This window comes from Nelumbo nucifera, chromosome 7, assembly GCF_055504915.1.
Source record: "Nelumbo nucifera cultivar China Antique chromosome 7, China Antique-T2T, whole genome shotgun sequence".
In the NCBI taxonomy this organism is placed as follows: Eukaryota; Viridiplantae; Streptophyta; class Magnoliopsida; order Proteales; family Nelumbonaceae; genus Nelumbo; species Nelumbo nucifera.
In genome coordinates this window covers 46,086,369-46,105,762 of record NC_142655.1, presented here as the reverse complement: position 1 = coordinate 46,105,762, position 19,394 = coordinate 46,086,369, and the positions used below count along the sequence as shown (strand labels likewise).

General features: G+C 38.3%; 1 protein-coding gene across 2 annotated transcripts in view; it reads right to left on the bottom strand.

Moving 5' to 3' along the window:
* LOC104609475 (S3 self-incompatibility locus-linked pollen protein) overlaps positions 1-7,086 on the bottom strand; it is a 70,212-nt gene extending 63,126 nt beyond the window's left edge. The window contains exons 1-2 of one of the 2 annotated variants that reach the window (XM_010275807.3): positions 6,484-7,086; positions 2,848-2,910 (exon numbers count right to left, since the gene is read on the bottom strand). In XM_010275807.3, coding sequence (XP_010274109.1) covers positions 2,848-2,910; positions 6,484-6,636 — 216 coding nt within the window. In that variant the 5' untranslated portion in view covers positions 6,637-7,086. The remainder of the gene's footprint in view (positions 1-2,847; positions 2,911-6,483) is intronic. The other variant, XM_088891179.1, reaches the window with a different exon arrangement.
* Between the last annotated feature and the right edge of the window lie 12,308 nt (positions 7,087-19,394).

Genomic DNA, 19,394 nt, shown 5'->3' with positions numbered 1-19,394 from the left:
AAGGTTTTGCAAGGTTTGGGGGATGAAGCCCCCTAACCAAGGAGGCCAGGGAGTTGAGCCCCTAGCACAAACTTCCTTTCCTTTCCTTTTATCTGGTTTCTTTTCTTTTCTTTTCTTTTCTTTTCTTTTCTTTTCTTTTCTTTTTTTCTTTCTGTATGAGGCATGCATGAGGCATACACCTCATGCAAAAAAGTTTGAGGCATATGCCTCAAAGGCATCAAGCCACCAATACCTCCAGCATGCACCTCAGGGCATTTTGAGAGCACCTTGCCCAGAGGCATGCCTCCAAGCACACACCTCCCACACCATTTTAGATATTGGTGCAGAAGAGGAAATACAATTTGAGACCAAGGCATCTTTCTTGACAAAAAGTGAGAAAATATGGTGCAATTTATCTTTTAGGCTGTGTTTTGTTACGATGCAAACGCAAATATGTACTTTGCATAAATACTCTCTTTCCGATTCATGAATGCAAAATTTAACCCATTTTTTGCATTCAAAGTGCAAGGAAAAAAAGCATAAGGGGCATTTTGCACCCAAGGTGCAAGGCACATGCCTTTTTAAAGCAAGACGAAAAATGCAAAAAAAAAAAAAAGCTAAAAGTTTTCAAAAAATGCAAAATATCAAGAAAAGGCAAGAAATTAAAATATATATATATTAAACATAATATTAATTAAAAATATAAACTTAAATTTTAAAATAAATGTTTTCAAAAAAACCTATTGACCCAATTTAAAATACAAAAACATAACATGTAAAACATATTTAAAATGAAAATTTAAAAATAAAATCAAGCATAACATATTCAAGCATGTAAAACTCTCAATCTCTTTGCTCTTTTCCCAATTGCACTACTTCAAATAGCTAATGTGATATTAAACATTATGCATTCCTAATTCTACAGACCGCCTTTCTACCACGCCCTTCGAGGCAAGCACAAACAAGTCCATATCAGGGTCTTAAATTCTTAATCCTATAAAAAAATATTTTATAACTTTAATTGTCCTTTAAAAATATCTTTTATTGAGATGAATGAATGAGGCAATGAGCAACATTAGCAAATATGGGGTTTTCGATGCCCTATATTTGCTAACTTTGCTCATTCATTCATCCTAATAAAAGATAATTTTAAAAAACAATTAAAGATATAAAATCTTTCTAATTAGGGATTAAGAAGCTAGGACCCTATATGGACTTGCTTGGGCTTGCCTCAAGGGGCTTGATTGGGGGTCTAGGGGCAGAGCCCCCAGCCCAGAATCTAGGCATAAAAAAAAAGAAAAAAAATAAAAAGAATGTGCAAATTTTCAAAAAGCATGCAACTGGATGAAGTGCAAGGTGCACCAGGCACGCACCTTTTGAAAGTGCCATGCACTGTGTGCCTAGGCGTGCCTTTTAAATCACTGCACAAATCCGATCAGAACTTGGTTTTGTTTCCTACAAGAACCTCATAACAAATATGATGAACAAATAGGTGGGATATAGATGAAATGGCCTTCCAGGAACAAGCATTTTGGATCCAGCAATTAACCCAACATCCCATTGATTGGCCATCAAGCCATAGATATTCTCACAGCATCCCACAAATTGTTTCTTTCCATTGGGAATCTCTATATCTACTTCCCTAGTGGAGCTACATTCCTAAGCCCAATATTCCCAATTCTCCTTGCAAGCACACAGTAAGCCAATTGGCTTGGTGGTACTTATTGGTCAACAGGATCCCAAAGAAAATCTCTCATTATCTTCTTTAATTTCTTAGTTACAGAGGCTGGAATCTTGAACAGTGACAGAAAGTATGTAGGCAGGTTGGACAAGATGGATTGAATGAGAGAAATTCTAACCCATAAGGAAATGTACTTTCTCTTTCAAGCAGCCCACTTCTTAGAAAATCTATCAAGAATAGGATTCTGAAAGTTATTGGCTCTAGGATTTCCTTCTAAGGGTAGATCTAAATATTTAAAAGGCCAAGCACCAACTTCACACCCTAAAACTTCAGCATACCTTTCCACCACCAACTCTTCTATATTGATACCCACTGGACAACTTTTCCTTAAGTTTGTAATCCCCTCTAAGCATTTGGCAAAGGAATGTAAGTTTTGCATTCCATCCAGCTAACTGTCCTCACAGAAAATGATAATTTGTTTTTTTTTTTTGATGAATGATAATAAACTTATTAATTCAGAAGCTGATTTAGAGTGAATTCATACAACAGAAAATGATAATTGTTAGTGACACATATTCTCTCTCCCCATCATCCCATCTCATCAATCCACTATATATAAGTCTACCAAAGACATGGTGATTGGGTAAACAAGAACAATGATCCCCTCTTCATAGGGAAAAAAATCTCTTATTACACCATTTACTGATATCAAGCAATGACAATATTTCAAGCAGCCCATTATCCATTTCACTCATCTTTAAAAAAAAAATCCCCATGTTCTTGAACTTTGAATAAAATGCCAAGTTTCTAACAAGTTGGCAACCGTGGCATAGTGACAGAAAGCAATGCAAAATGAGATTATATTGGAAACCATCAATATACACCTTATCATGGTTAATGTGCCTCATCATCTGAAAGTATTGCACTTCGGTGTGGGAGAGATAATAGCATTTTAAAAGAGACACCATGATTAAATACCATTCAATATGAACAATAGCATATGATGAAGAAGAATCAGAATGGAATCATCCAGTGCTATGCAGAACAACTTCCAAGCATGGTGCAATAAGATCAATATATTCGAAGAAGCAACTATTCAAAATAGAACCGAATAAGAACACCTGAAGATATATCAACCAACAAGCAAATATTATTTTTGGTAATAAACCAAGAAGAAAGTTGAGTACCTTGATTTGAACAAGTTGGGCTTCAGATGATTCAATTCCAGAAAGCTCACTTGAACATCCAGGCTTCAAATGCAAAATATCAAGTGAACATTATTAAGACATCTAAATCTACAGTTCTATGAAAACCAACATATTAGTATAAAATTCAAAAGTAAAAAAACCAAATTAATGTCTAGAATGCACACAAAGCACCAAAACCCCCTATAAAAATTATCCTTCCCTCTATAAACACCAATATCTTTTCTTTAGAATATATTTATAATTCTGCCATACAGTGGCACACTGGGATAGCTACAGGACAAGATCGTGGGTTCCATCCTAATATGCCAAAGGCAAGGAGGAGCAAAAAAGGGGATCATATCAAACTTGTAATTTGATCAAATCATCTCCTAACAAGCATAAGAGAGAATAGTAGGTTCAAGGTAAATCTTGCAGGCTAAGATGCCCAAATACTGATTGCAATACAGACACTGATACAGGATATGTGGATGACTACTTTTTCAAAACCTAAGACATAGATATGGAAATGAGCATCCCATCTGATATCATGAAACCGAGTTTTTAATTTTAGTATTTTAGCTCTTTATCTTTTCCAATACATATCGTCCTAAATAAAATGTATTTCCAAGTTCCAACATCTATGAAGTTAAGTTTCTTATGGAAATTTCAGTTAAAATATACCTTTCATATGCTTGTTTTGATAAAATAATAAAATAAATATATAAGTATTCGGTAGTTAGATGATGCAGGAGGTGAAGAGTCAAAATTGGAATTTTACGAAATTTTATGTATTTCTGTATTTTGGACAGTAGGGGTATTTTTGCCATTTTACAATTTTTCTGTAGGGTCCAATAATAGGGTTTGATTGTGTATTTATAGTTTGTTTATGTTAAAAATTTCAGAGTCATTGCATAAATAGGATTAGAGTTATTGAGTCTTCTTTGAATTGAAATAGGATATGACAGCTTAGTTTGAATCCTACTAAGATTATTGAGTCTAACATTTTGACTCCTAGGACTATTATGAGTCTAACAATTTGACTCCTAGATATATTATGAGTTTAGAATCTATAAAAACATGTATAGACGTTTTACACAAAGATCAATGAAGTTTATGAGTTTTTTTTCAGCTTGTGCTAACTATGTTGAGCGATTCCCATGCCCTAGAGTGATTCTAGGCACTCTATGAGTGATTCGAGGTATTTTTCTCTCTTCTTTCTATCCCTATTTTCTCTCTTATTCCTTCAAAAAGCCATTACAACCATCAGCAGCTATAAAATTCTGATCAAAGAAGACCACTCAACATTCTCTAAGGACTAGAACTGAGTTGGTCCTACATTAGTTTGGTATCAGAGCTAATGGTTTATTCACTATGTTCTCACAAAGTGGCTGATTCTATAGGCCTAGGATATCTTCTAAACAATCTTACAGGTCTAAAATCAATGATGATTGAACCATATGAAGGGTCTTTGGTTGACTTATTTGAGAAGATGGTCGAAGAAAACTAATCTAATAATGTCAGCTATGGGAGTAATGTTTTCAAACATGTTAGAAGAGAAAGGGAAATACCAAATTCCGAAGGAGATGTTGATCCGCAAGCATTCTTTGATTGGGTTTCTGAACTAGAAGAATATTTTGTTTGGCATGATATGTTTGACAAACAAAGGATTAGATTTGATCGCATGAAGCTAACAGGTCATGCTAAAGTATGGTGGAGAACTCTTAAGCAACGACTAGAACATGGAGGCAATGATCCAATTAGTACATGGGTGGAGATAAAGAGGTGTTTGCAAGAAAAGCACATCCCACTAGACTTCCATGATGATCTATATATGGAGTTGACTAATTTCGAGCAAAAGAAGCAGCAGGTTAGAACAAAGAACTTGAAGTCAATGGGAAGAAGGTACAAAGTAGAAAAGAAAGTAGATGATTCCTTGCATGTTGATGCATATCCTAGAGCAGAAGTTGAGGATGAAGCTAAAAAAGAAGAATTTCAAGCTATAGAAGTTGTAGAAATTAAAAATCAAGAGGGTGCAGGCCAAGAAAAAACAAAAATTGTTGGAATGATCAGCTTGAGGTTAATGATCAAGAAGAAAATACAAATATGTTGATTGTAGTAGATCCTAGTAAGGAAGTAAGTGACTTTACCTTACAAGTTCAACTAGAACTAATTCAAGAATTACAACCTGACATAGCACAAGTTCCACCAACATCAACAATGGAAGGAGTCCTAGAGTTTGTTGAAAAACCAAGGATAGCAAAATACATAAAGATGGCGATTCCTAAGCTAGAGGTTGAAGGAAAGTTCCAAATGTTTCAATTGAGTGTTTAGATAAGCGAGGGGAAGATTCATCACAGTAACTGGTTGATGAATTAAGTGTTCAAGAAACTAACGTTATTGATGATTTAACAAAGATGGTTATGGAAGGCAGTGTTTCAGAAATACATTTCTTTCAAAATGCTTTTCTAGTTCTATGTGTTGCCTCTCCTCTACAGTCCAAGCATGTAGCTATGGGAAGTCCTACTCCTTTTGTAATTGGGGCATGTCAACTTCTCATCCTCAAGTTCTTCAAAACACGAGGACGAGTTTTTTTTTTTTTTTTTTTTGAACCGGAGGCAAATGATGCAGGAGCTGAAGAGTCAAAATTGGAATTTTATGAAATTTTATGTATTTCTGTATTTTTAGACAGGAAGGTATTTTTTCCATTTTACAATTTTTCTGTAGGGTCCAATAATAGGGTTTGATTGTCTATTTATAGTTTGTTTATGTTTAAAATTTCAAAGCCATTGCATAAATAGGATTAGAGTTATTGAGTCTTCTTTGAATTGAAATAGGATATGACAGCTTAGTTTGAGTCCTACTAGGATTATTGAGTCTAACATTTTGACTCCTAGGATTATTACGAGTTTAGAGTCTATAAATATGTATGAATGTTTTACACAAAGAGCAATGGAGCTTATGAGTTTTCTTCAGCTTATGCTAACTATGGTGAATGATTCCCATGCCCTAAAGTGATTCTAGGCACCCTGTGAGTGATTCCAGGTATTTTTCTCTCTTCTTTCTATCCCTATTTTCTCTCTTATTCCTTCAAGAAGCCATTACAGCCATCAACAGCCACAAATTTCTGATCAAAGAAGACCATTCAACATTCTCTAAGGACTAGAACTGAGCTGGTCCTACATCATTAGGACATAGGAGAATAAAATTTGAAAATAATACATCAATAAGTATTATGCAGTATCTTGTGTCAATATCCATATTGAATCATGTTGGCACCTAAAAGCCAAATTTAGTAAACAAATCGAGGAATAGGAGAAAAAACTGAGACTTAAGATAGAACAAGGGGTACTGAATATGAGCTCTGAAAATTTAGGAAGCCTCAATAGTCAATAGCACATTTAGTGATGTCTTTATGCATGTAAATGCATACATATGTATACATGAGTATGTGTCTGCATGTTAGGTTTTAGAAGGAAATGTTATTTGGGCCCCAAAATTCAGAAGAGACTTCCAGTCCCTAGAATTCACAACCAAAAAGATGAAGAGAAATCAAAATTTGCCATATCAGCAATCCATACATAGAAGCAACTAAATTAACATCAAACAATCGTAGTCGAGAGTCGAGCCTTCCCTTACCTGCTGAACATAATTGGCATGCATGACGACCAACAAACAGAACAAAGCGATGGCAACCACGAGATAGACATACTCAAGAGCAGCACGGATTCTTGGAGTCAGCATCTGCGAGAACCGCTCTTGAACTCGAATGAAAGTCTGCTCTGGATCCATCAATCTATATATCTCCCAGTATCTTTCTCTCTAGGGTTTATATCTGCCCTAGATTTATGAAGTTTTCAAGGTTTCCGTTCATGTAGAGAAGCTTCAGACGAGAATCCTAAGTTATGCATACAGATCGATCTGAACAAATATTCGCTCGCAAATAAGAGATTCTGAAAAAATAAAAAAAGACTTCAATCTGTTTCTTGTTCTGCAAGTGTAATTTGATCGTCAGAGATGAGAGGATTGGTTGATTGGTTCTCTTCTGCGGCCTTTTTTGAACTCTCGGAAAATTCAATTCAAATGGATCAGAATTTAAAGCTACAGCTGGCAAAATGCGTTCCCTTCTCCGCAAACCAGAAATGGAGGACGGGAAGAACCCGTACACCCAGCGTCCGTCTACAAGGGCTGGGTCCAATTGTCCAAATCCTACTCGGGAAGGTCAAAATCAAACGCTCAATCAAAATTAATTGCTGATATTCCCTTTATTTTATCAAGATAAATAGATAATAAGGTTGCGGAGGTTCCACTATGCTACCGGAAAAGTATATATGTATGATATAGGAAAAGTTTACCATGAAGGATCATTCATAACCAATCAGGTATTAATCAAAATTCACGGAGTGATATAATTTGTTCAAAACTTTTCCGGTACCATGTGAATATAGATTTTGGTAAGGTTCATAAATTTTAGATTTTCCGTTTTGATAAATTTTAAGCTTAATTTGGAAAGAGTACAAATACAAATACCTACGGTACAAATGCATACTGAATAATACAAAATATAAGTTTTTATATTTTATAAATTTGTATTTATACTCCTTCCATACTGAGCCTTAAGAGTTTTTGCCTTCAAAGCCCAAAAGCACAAAGTTTCAAAGTGTTTTGGCTTCCTAATATTGTTATGTTTTTAAAAGCAATTGTCACCAAGCATTAAAAACATTGACCAACTTTAAAAGTATTTTGGACCTTTTGGCTTCATTTTGAAAGCAGTTGTTACCAAACATTTAAAGCAGTTTTTTTGGCTCCATATACCTAGGTATACCCCTTAGTTTCTACCCAGTTATATACCTCTCAATGGTGCCATCAGCATAATGCTTGATAATAAACACCCACTTACATTCTACTGGTTCCTTCCTATGAGGCAAATCCACAGTATCCCATATATTAGTTTTATGAAGTTCTTTTACTTCAAGTCTCATAGCCTCCTTCCATTCTGACTTAGCCAGGGCCTCTATAATTGACTCAGGTATAGGCGAAGAAGAAATGGAGGCTAAGAAGGAATAATAAGATAGGGATAACAAGCAATAGGATAGGTGTTTGAGAATACAATATGTTATACATTTCCTCTTACCTTTTCTCACAACAATAGGTAGGTCCAAGCTTGGGAAAGGAGATTCTGGAGTAGGTGGTGAAGGATTTATCATCTCTTTAAGGGTTGAGAGTGTCTGAGGCTCAACTATAGATGTGGAAAAACATGTTCACATTGTAGTCTTTGTCTTTTGTACCACCTCTAAATAGTAGGATCAGTAATGAAAATTGGAGAACTAGTAGGAGGAGTAGGTATAGAAGAACTGGGAGACATAGGCCCTACTACTAGAAAGAAGCAACTACAGGTGACTTAATTCCAAAATCAATAGGAGAAGGCAGAGGAAGTGGTGAAGCCAACAACTCAATGGAATGCTCCCCCTTTGAAAAATGACCATAAAACGGAAGTGACTCAGCAAAGGTAACATCCATGGAGACAAAACGAGTTCCAAAGTGGGATCAAAACAACAATAACCCTTTGTGTAGAGGCATACCCTAAGAAAATGCACTTCCGGGTAAGGGTGTCAATGGACCGGTTTCGAGTTGGACCCCATCCAAATTGAAAATGTTATGGATCGATTGGGGGTACGAAGGATGGTATGGACTTGGACTGCCAAACATAAATCGTCCATGCATAGAATGGACCAAAACTAGACAAAACCAATTAGTTTGAAGGTTCATTCCTTTCATCTAAAACTTCCAAATCCAAACTTTTGAAGGCTTGGGCTCCACACCTCCACCGCTCCAGCCTCTAGAGATTGGATGAATATCCGATACATATGTCTAGCATCTATTTTTGTTTCTCTCTGGCATTATTTTCCTAACTCCAATAACATTCCCCTCTTTTCAACCATCTATTGGTATCGATTCTCTCTCTATAACGACAACTGTCAGCACCAGTGAATCCAAGCTTCTAATCACCAAGAAGGAAGGGTTCTTGCCTGGGATAATCCATCTAATGACTTTTGAGATAGATCCAATTGCAATCGAGGTCAAATTATCTTGCTTGATCATTGTATCGATGTTAAGACGAATCAAATTATAAGATGTTCGACTCATAATCATTTAGGTACTCTAAAAGCTGCTCGCTCATTTAGGCATCGACATTTCTCTTGCTAGTAAAGTTCTAAAGCTACTGGAGATGGTTTCAATGTGTCTAGAGGATCACGCAGCCATATGCGACAATCCAATGTGTATAACAGCGATTCTACAAAGAATGCTTAAAGTATTGAACATGTCAACAGAGCATATGGTGGTGATCCTCTAGGGCATCTACCATTTGTCTAGAGACCAGAAGGCACAAGAAGCAGTAACGAAGAGCAAAGGGTTGACGAAGATACCACTGTTGATGTAAAGCAATTGTTCCCTATTAGTCAAGCAAATGATCGATAACCTGTGTTAGAGCTAACCGAATAAGGGTAGATTAGTCATTTTATTTATGTTAAGTTATGTGCTTATGTGGCAGTTTTAATAGAGACTTCTTGTCCCATACTTAAGTGGAGGGCAGTTTAGTCTTTGTACAACTAATTAGAGGCTAATTCATATTAGGGTTGACTGATAGGGTTTATGCAATTAGATTCGACTGTTCCCTTTTCTTCTTCTTCTTCTTCTTCCTCTGGTTCGAACTGCTGAAGCCACTGAGATAACATGGTATCTGAGTAGGACGTTGTTCTTCAAATCTTTGCTCGTGACTGTTGCTCCTTTCTGTTCGTGACTTCTTTTTCTTCTCTTTGGACTGCAAATGGAGAACACAGACTCGACCTAGGTCTGAGAACACTTCGGCCTCTCTTTCTCTGCTCAGAACTTGATTGTCTTTCAAGAGAATAACTCCAGAAATAAGTGGATGGTTGACTGAAGCTCTCCATCAAGGTTGGTTATCCTTTTTTTTGTGTTGTTGGTGTTTCTGGGTTGAAAAACCCTCAAAAATCTGCTCAAACTGATAAGAACTTAAAGAACTAGGTTATTTGTAGCCTTTGTTCTTGGCAAAAGGCCCAAGAACATGTTGTGTTTACAGTGACCAAATGGTGTAAGGGTTACTGTAGTGATGATTTATGGCTCTATGTAATCAGTAGTGGTGTGAGCAAGAACAAAAGTTGTTTTTTTTTTTTTTTGGGGGGGGGGGGGGCTAGAAAGATGGCCGAATTGCCTACATCAATTTTCTGCCTTGTTGGTGTTGTCTGAATGTCGGTTTACCTTTTGCTCTTAATCTGAATGGTAGTTTGTGCACAGTGGTGACTGATCGTGACTTGTTGTGAACCTATCTCCTGAGTTTAGAGACTGTTGTAGTGTTGCCTTGGCTGCTGTAATATTTGGTTGGTGACTGAGAGTTCAGCATTAGAGATAACAGTGGGGGAGACATAATGGCTGCAACGGGAGATGGTTCTAGTGCTCAGAAACCGAGTGTGATGATCCCCTTTGATTATTTGGGTGTGTAGATGACCTCCATTAAACTTAATGGTGAGAATTATGTGCCATGGGCCAAGTCAGTGAAAGTTTTCCTCAAGGCAAAGAGGAAAGTGAAACACGTGAAGGAGGATAAACCATCAGCTAATCCAAAATAAGTACCAACTTTATGTTCTTAGATACAGCTAAGGACATATGGGAACATGCCAAGAAGCTTTATTCTAGGTAGGATAATACTACAAGGGTATATCAACTCTGTCAGGAGTATTTCGATCTGCAGCAAGGGAATAAAACCCTAGAAGAGTACTATGCCAGTATGAAGAACCTCATAAATGAACTCAATGTCTATCATCCCCTCACTCCAAATGTTAAGGTTCAGCAACAACAAAAGGAACAACTAGATGTTACTAGGTTTTTAATGGGGTTGAAATCAGAAAATGAACCAGTTAGGGCCCAAATATTGGGAGGCTATACTCTTCCTACACTTGAGGAAGTTTTTGCATGGCTTCGTAGAATTTCTTTGGGATCTACAGAGAATCCCACACAATCTGACAGATCAACATTTGTGATAGCTAGAGGAGGTGGATGTGGTACTAGAGGGGGAGAACATGCCTCCCGAGGAGGTTGTGGTGGTTCCATATTTGGCCGTTGTGGTGGTCGTGACTCAGGGGGAGGCCGTGGTAAAAGAAAAAGTAACTACAAGGAAGTGTACCCATTGTGGCAGGGACGGACATTCGGTGAATTTCTATTATGATCTCCATGGCCCTCCTTCTACATGGGCTAATCATGCAGTAGCTAATGGGGTTGATGTCAGGGATAACCAACAGACAGATCTAACACCTTCCTCATCTACATTTGTTTCCGGGAAGGAGATGGTGAGTGTACCACGCGATGAGTATGAGAGGTTCCTCCAAACTACTTCACAAAATACTATAGACACCCTTGCTGATTCAGGTATAGCTTGTCTGGCATCCAAACCCTCTCCATTGATTATTGACTCTGGAGCCTCTGATCACATGACTGGGACTCCAGGTGTGTTCTCTTCCCTCTCTGAAACTTCCACATCTCAAAGTGTTATCCTTGCCAATGGTTCCTCTTCTCCCATCTGTGGTATTGTTAATGTTGACACGGCTTCTCTTTCTTTATCATATGTTCTATATGTCCCTAAGTTTCCATTCAATCTTATGTCTGTTAGTTAATTAACCAAGACTCATAATTGCTCTATTATATTTTCCCTTCTTTTTGTGTTTTTCAGGATCTCAAGATGGGGAAGAAGATTGGTGGGGGGCATGAGGTTGGTGGATTGTATTACCTTGACGGTGGTGGATCGTCAGTTGCACTTCAAACTTTACTCACTCCTCTACAGTGGCATTGCCGACTGGGACATCCATCTCTCAAGGCACTCAAGATGCTGGTTTCATCTTTGAGTCATTTGTTGTCTTTATAGTGTCAGTCGTGTCAGTATGGGAAACATCATCGGGTTCCCTTCAGTCCTAGAGTTGATAGTCATATGCTGAGTCCTTTTGCTTTGGTTCATTCAGATGTTTAGGGTTTGATTAAAATAGAATCTTATAATTGTTACAAGTATTTTGTCACTTTTATTAACGATTGTTCAAGGATGACATGGATTTATTTAATGAAAGAAAGGAGTAAATTATTTTCCATTTTTTAAAAATTCTATCCTGAAATACGTACACAATTTGGTGTTCCAATCAAAGTTCTTCATTCAGATAACGGTCGTGAATACTTTCTTACTTCCTTTCAACAGTATTTAGAACAGCATGGCATCATTCATCAAACTTCATGTGCATCCACTCCTCAACAAAATGGGGTGGCTGAACGAAAGAACCGCCATCTCCTTGAAACTGCTCGGTCTATTTTTCATCATATGAGTGTTCCTAAACGATTTTGGAGTGATGTTGTATTTACTGCGTGTTTCCTTATTAATCAGGTGCCCTCCTTCATTATTCATGGTCGGTCTCCCTTTTCTATTTTGTTCCCCACCTTGTCTCCCTTTCCATTAACACCCCGCATCTTTGGCTGTGTGTGCTTTGTTCACAATCTGAGTCCTAGGATAAACAAGCAGGATGCATGCTCTATCAAGTGTGTCATTCTTGGCTACTCTCGAACTCAAAAAGGGTATAAGTGTTACAATCCCATTACTCGGAAGTGCTATGTCTGTCCTGATGTCACCTTTTTTTAGTTTGTCCCCTTCTTCTCGGGACCTGAAGCATCGGTGTCTCCACCTTTGCTTCCTCTTCCTCTTCCTGTCCGTGATCCTGTTCCGGTTGTTCCAGTTGGGGTTGACCCTTCACCTCCTCCAGTGTAGATCCCTATTGAACGACCACCAATCCGGCACGTGTATACTCATCGACAGACACCGACTCCTCCTCCAGCTTCTACCTTGTCTGTGGATCCTGTTGTTGCTCCTGTCCTAGAACCTTCAGGACTTGATCTTCCCATTTCTTTACGGAAAGGTAAACATTGTTGTACACTCTATCCCATTTTCAATTTTGTTTCAGTCTCCTGCCTTTCCGCTTCACATCGCTAGTTTGTTTCACTGTTGTCATCTATTTCTATACCTAAGAATGCCCAAGAGGCTCTTAGCTCACTTGGGTGAAGGTAGGCAATGAAGGAGGAACGCTCTGCCCTTCAACATACTCAAATGTGGAACTCACTACTTTTCCTCCCGATAAGCATGTTGTGGGTTGTAAATGGGTGTATACTGTTAAATACTTGCCGGATGGTAGTGTGGAACGTCTGAAAGCCAGACTTGTTGCTAAAGGTTATTCATAGTTGTATGGGGTGGATTATATGGAGACCTTCTCTCCAGTTGCTAAGATTGGCTTTGTCTGTGTCTTAATTTCCCTGACAGTTATGTATGATTGGCCATTGTTTCAACTTGACATTAAAAATGCCTTCTTTCATGGTGACCTTATGGAGGAGGTATATATGAAGCAACCACCTGGGTTTGTTGCTCAAGGGGAGGATGGTAAGGTGTGCAGATTGAAAAAGGCAATTTATGGGTTGAAACAATCACCTCGTGCTTGGTTTGGGAAGTTTAGTGAAGTGGTGAAGAATTTTGGAATGAAACAATGCTAGGTTGACCACTCGGTGTTTAGCTATGATTCATAAGCCAGAAAGATTTTATTAGTGGTCTATGTGGATGATATTGTCATAATTGGTAGTGACAAATTGGGGATCGATAAACTAAAGGTCTTTCTGCAAATCCATTTTCAAATAAAAGACCTTGGGACATTGAAGTATTTCTTGGGTATAGAAGTTGCTAGATCAAAACATGGTGTAAACCTGTGCCAAAGAAAATATGTTCTTGATCTGCTGGATGAAACAGGACTGTTAGGTGCAAAACCGACTAAAACTCCCATGGAGCCAAATGCTAAGTTGAGCAGTGATACAGGGGAAATATTTGATGATCCTGGAAGGTATAGGCGGTTAGTGGGGAAGCTGAACTATTTGACTATCACGAGATCATACATCTCCTTTGCAGTCAGTGAGGTGAGCCAATTTATGCAGAACCCTCGGATACCTCACTGGGATGCAGTTCTTAGAATTGTAAGGTACCTGAAGGAAGCTCTAGGCCGTGGGTTATTGTACAAACCAGGAGGAAGAGTTGAGGTAATTGGGTATACAGATGCAGATTGGGCAGGCTCTGTGTTTGATAGAAGATCTATTACAGGTTACTGCACATTTCTTGGAGGAAATCTTGTGACATGGAAGAGTAAGAAGCAGACGGTTGTGGCAAGGAGCTGTGCTGAAGCCGAATACAGAGCCATGGCACACACTACATGTGAATTAGTATGGCTGAGGAATCTTCTAAAAGAAATCGGGTTCTCCATGGATAGACCTATGAAATTGTACTGTGACAATCAAGATGTACTCCACATTTCATCTAACCCTGTTTTTCATGAGAGAATAAAGCACATAGAGATTGATCGCCACTTTATGAGGGAGAAGGTCCTTACTGGAGAGATGAGCACAGAACATGTGGGCTCAGGTGATCAATGGGTAGATTTGTTTACAAAAGGCTTAAGCTCAGGGAGGGTGAACTATACATGTAACAAGCTGGGATTATATGACATATATTCTCTAGCTTGAGGGGGAATATTAGAGCTAGCCGAATAAGGGTAGATTAATCATTTTATTTCTGTTATGTGCTTATGTGGCAGTTTTAATAGAGACTTCCTGTCCCATAGTTAAATGGGGGGCAGTTTAGTCTTTGTACAACTAATTAGAGGCTAATTCATATTAGGGTCAACTGATAGGGTTTATGCTATCAGATTCGACTGTTCCTTTTCTTCTTCCTCTAGTTTGAATTGTTGAAGCCACTAAAATAACAACTTGGATCTTCCAAGTCAAATCAAAATCACTATTTAGAGAGAAGAAACAAACAAAACAAGACTCTATAAATCAAAAGGAAATTTTGTTAACAAACACAAAGGATTTATTCAATTTTGTGCAGCAACTTGTTCTTCGTTTTCTTTCTTTATTTTCTTATACTTTTTTTTTATACTTTACATAAAACTTTGTTCCTTTTTCTACACTAGCTTAAAAAAAATGGATTGCAACATTAAACCTCATATTCATTTTCTCATAAAGGGTTCTCCAATTGCATATCCCAGATTGTACAAAATTTCATTTTTCCCAAATAATGCCTTCAATCATTCCATAAATTGGTTTTCTCCAATATTGTCTCCATTTTTAGGATTCTCTCATTCTCTACATTGCATGTGCACAAAAGAATAGCTTGAATAGTTGAGTTCCTTATTCAGGAAATTATTTCACTTTTGTTTATGCATTTGAATCAAGTTCATGCTGAAATTCTATGATACAAAATGGAACAAAGTCTTGAGGTTAACGCTGATAAGGTTTGTTAGAATTCTATGTTATAGGTTGTTAGTGCTCTTGTTCAAATACGTGAATCATTTGTTATTGTTAGTGAGCAGGAAGATGATCATTATCTCCCTTTTGAAGGATCATCCGTTGTAGCAGGTTTCACCAAATTGTTTTACTTGTGTTATTTTATCATTTTTTTTGAAGGGTGAATGGTTTGTATTGTAAGAGGAAGAGAATCCCTTGATGCTGGTTCTTAATCTTTTGATCCATTTTGCAAGTATTAGATTTAGCATCTAAACAAGCTAAAGAGTATTGCAACAACTTGGAACACTTACAAAAGTTAAGAGAAAGTTGTCTTATTGATGAGTTTATTTTTGTTAATAAGGATGGATTGGATTGGATTGGACCAAATCCTGATCCATTTGCATTTTAATTGGATTGGATTGTGCAAATGTTTTTGTATATTTTTTAAAATTTTATGGGTTTTTTCATTCACTTTGGTTTGGATTAGACCCAATCCAATCCATTTGCACTTTAATTGAACCAGATTGGATTTTATGAGGTTTACATATTGTCTTAAGCTACCCCTACTATTCACAAAGTTGACAAACTGTACCCTTACTGTTTACATATTGTCAGCTACCCTTACGTTTTTTGACAATTGTCTAAAACCTTGCCATTAACTTTTCATCACACTTTGTTCACATGTGACATCACGTGAGTGGTAATTATTTTAAAATTCCTAAAAATACCCTTATTGTTCAGAAGTCGTAGTGGCCGTTGTCGCTTGTGACAATGATAGTACTCAATCTCCAACCATTTAGTTTAGATAAGTAAGCCCTTCGCTGGTGGTAGTTCTTTGTTCACCATCAAGAAGACGATTAACAGAGATGAAGATGGTGGAAGGAGAAGAAGAGGACCCTATTTCATTACCGTCCCACCTCTTCCCCTCCTTCATCGTTGTGGGAGAGGTCACTCCCTTCATTTTTACTTCATCAGTCCCTGTAGGCCATAGCCATAGATGACTACAACACCATCGGAGTTCATTAACACTTGCCGACCGAGAAAATAAAAGAAGAAGAGATGAGAAGAAGAAGAACAAAAGAATAAATGACTCTTCCATTCCGTAACTCCCAATAATTTTATATGAAGATGATTTTAATTGCCCACCCATCAAGCTCCTCTCTCAACAATATATCATCTTAGGTGTGATTCACATAAATGATGTACATCTCTGTATCATCTTCTAGGTCTCTTAAGATTGCTTGGATCACCTAATAGATGGGTGTGATTCTAGTCCCTCCGACCAGCATTGCGAGCCGCTTCGCAAACTTGGGCTTGCTGTATACGGTGAAGCTGCCATGACCGATGTACTCAATGTGTCCCAATGGACCCATAACATCCATGGTGGAGCCTAGGGAGAGAGAATCCAAGAACTGTGACTTGAGCCCTCCATTGGGGAATTTAGGGTTCATGCCGTTGAAGTAGACCTTGATGACAAGATCAAAGTAGCCCACTTCGTTGATTGAGCTTGTTGGGGTGTAAGCACGAATGCAGAGCTTATTGTCTATGGTAGTGGAAGAGACGGACGTCATGAGACGGCAACGTGAAGCAGAAGAGATGACAACACGATAGAGAGACTGAAGTCTTGCGGAAGAGACGCCGTGAGTCTATGGCAGCCCACTTCCCTACTTCTAATCCTAGGACATGATCCTTCAACGGAAATGTGAAGTGGAAGAGAAGGATGTCGTGAGAGATTGAAGTCTGACCTTGCATTGATTTTTTTTTCACGTGATATCAAAGAGCGAGAAAATCTGGCGAAACCGACGGCTTCTCCAAAGCTGTGCTTTCCGTGTTGGAAGCGACAGAAATAGGGATGAGTGGGCTGAGCCCGTTACCAGTTTGTTCTCTGCCCGTGTCGGAAGTGACAGAAATAGCAATAATTGCTGCTTTTCCCAGCAAACCCCGCTTACCCATAAGCTCTTTACCTTTCACCAAATCCGCCAATTACTCTGACCTTGGGCAAGGTGTAGGATGAACAACCACTCCAGAACAAAGAGGCATGGATTTCTTTTTCAAGTAAAGCTTTGAAAAAATTGGAAACCTAGGTTTTTTCATCAGTTGGGTTTTATTTTAAAAATTTGATAAATAATGAAGGGAAAATTCGACATTTCATTTCCTTCTGTTAGCACTTAGCGACAATGTCAATTGTCAAAACACTTAAGGGTAGCTTAAGACAATATGTAAACAGTAAGGGTACAGTTTGTCAATTTCATGAACAGTAGGGCTAGTTTAAGAGATTTATGGATTGAACCCAATCCAATCCATTTTCATTTTATTTGGATCGGATTGGACTTGGTTTATATGGATTTGGACCAATATTGGACTAGACTAGATTAGACCAAATCTATTCGAATTGACAGCCCTACTTCTAGGCCTTGGATTTAAACTTGTCTATAAGAGCTAGGAACATGAACATAACATGTGCACCCAAATCTAGTCCAATTGACAGCCCTACTTTCGGGCCTTGGATTTAAACTTATATCTTTAAGAGATAGGAACATGAACATAACATGTGCACCCAAAGACACGCAAGGGAATAATAAATAATTCACTCTCAGGAAACATGACAGTAAAGAGAGATTTGAACCCTAAGACACGAGAAGGCATGCGGTTAATAAGGTAGGCAGTTGTCATGACTACACCACCCCAAAATCTCACTAGAACATGAAAAGAAAAAAAAGATGCTCCTGGCTACTTCAACTACATGTTGCTTCTTTCTCTCTGCCACCCTATTCTATTTTGGAGTGTGAGGACAAGAACTTTGATGTATAAAGCCAAACTTCTCAAAGTATCAAACAAGATCATTCGCTAAATATTCATTAGCATTATCTGATTGGAATATCTTGATACGTATCAACACAAAATTTTTATTCGATCCCCTCCCTAACTCACTTCTCACACTCCAAATGCCTGATCGGACCTTACCAACATCTTTAGAGTATGCCAAAACTCTAGGAAACCAGATTCAACTCAAATACCCTCAAATTCACCGTTAAATCCACAAGATTCCCTTTTGATGGTTACGATTATGACACATTACCACACCTGCCACACGATCAGATTCCATCATATGAAACAAAACCTTTAAACATGCAATCACCCTAAATTCCTTGATTTTGCCATTTATCCATCGGAGATTCCATTTCAATGCTCCTAACATTACGACAATTATCGAGCCTTAAACCTACAATCCGTACATCCCCGACATAATCAAACCCTCCCAACAACCTTATAACCCAAATCTATGTCACTCCACCAAAGTCCAACTTAAAATTTCCTTATTTACCCATTCATCAAATTAAGATTCCATTTTAAGACATCTCATTGGCTGAAAAACTCACAACCTAGATCCTTACGATTCCCATACCTCTAAAGCCATTAGACACTTCCAATAAACTCTAAGGATCCCAGGATACCCATCCAACAAATTTCAGAACCAAAAATACCCATTTTGCATAGGGGTGGCAATTTTACCCACAAAACCGGGTCCCCGACCCGATCCGTCCCGAACGGGACGGATTTTCCCCGGTAAAAAATACATGCGGGTCAGATTCGGGGAATTTTTTTTGCCCCAGATTGGGGACGAGGCGGGGATGGAGTTTGCCTATAAATCCCTGAACCCGCCCTGACCCTGGTTATAATTTACAATTATACCCCTTATATATAGTGTATTAGTGTATTAAATTATTAGGGTAAGAGTTGTATTCAGTCGACAGAAGTTCACACTTCACTGTTCAACTTCTTCGCTCGCAGAACTGTAGTGTCGCACAACCTTCGCACAACACAACCACCGACCGCCGAGCATTGCCGCCACCGTAGAACCACCGATTACCAGCTGCTCATCGTCGTAGCACAGTGCACAGAGTTGCGGCTCAGTCTGTAACCATAGTTCGCAATCTGCAAGCGACCATCATTTTTGCAGACTTAGAAACTAAGAAGTAAGAAGTCTCGTTCTCTCGTTCGTCTGCCCACCGTCGGGCGCCGCTGCCACCATAGAACCGCCGACCACCCTAGAACAGAGCAAACCAGTTTTTGTTTTGAAAATAACTCTCACTGGTACTTTTCCTTCGTGACTTCTGCAGTTCTGTTGCTTCTTCTGTAGTTTTGTTGCTTCTTCGTGACTTTTGTGAATCGAAAGCTTC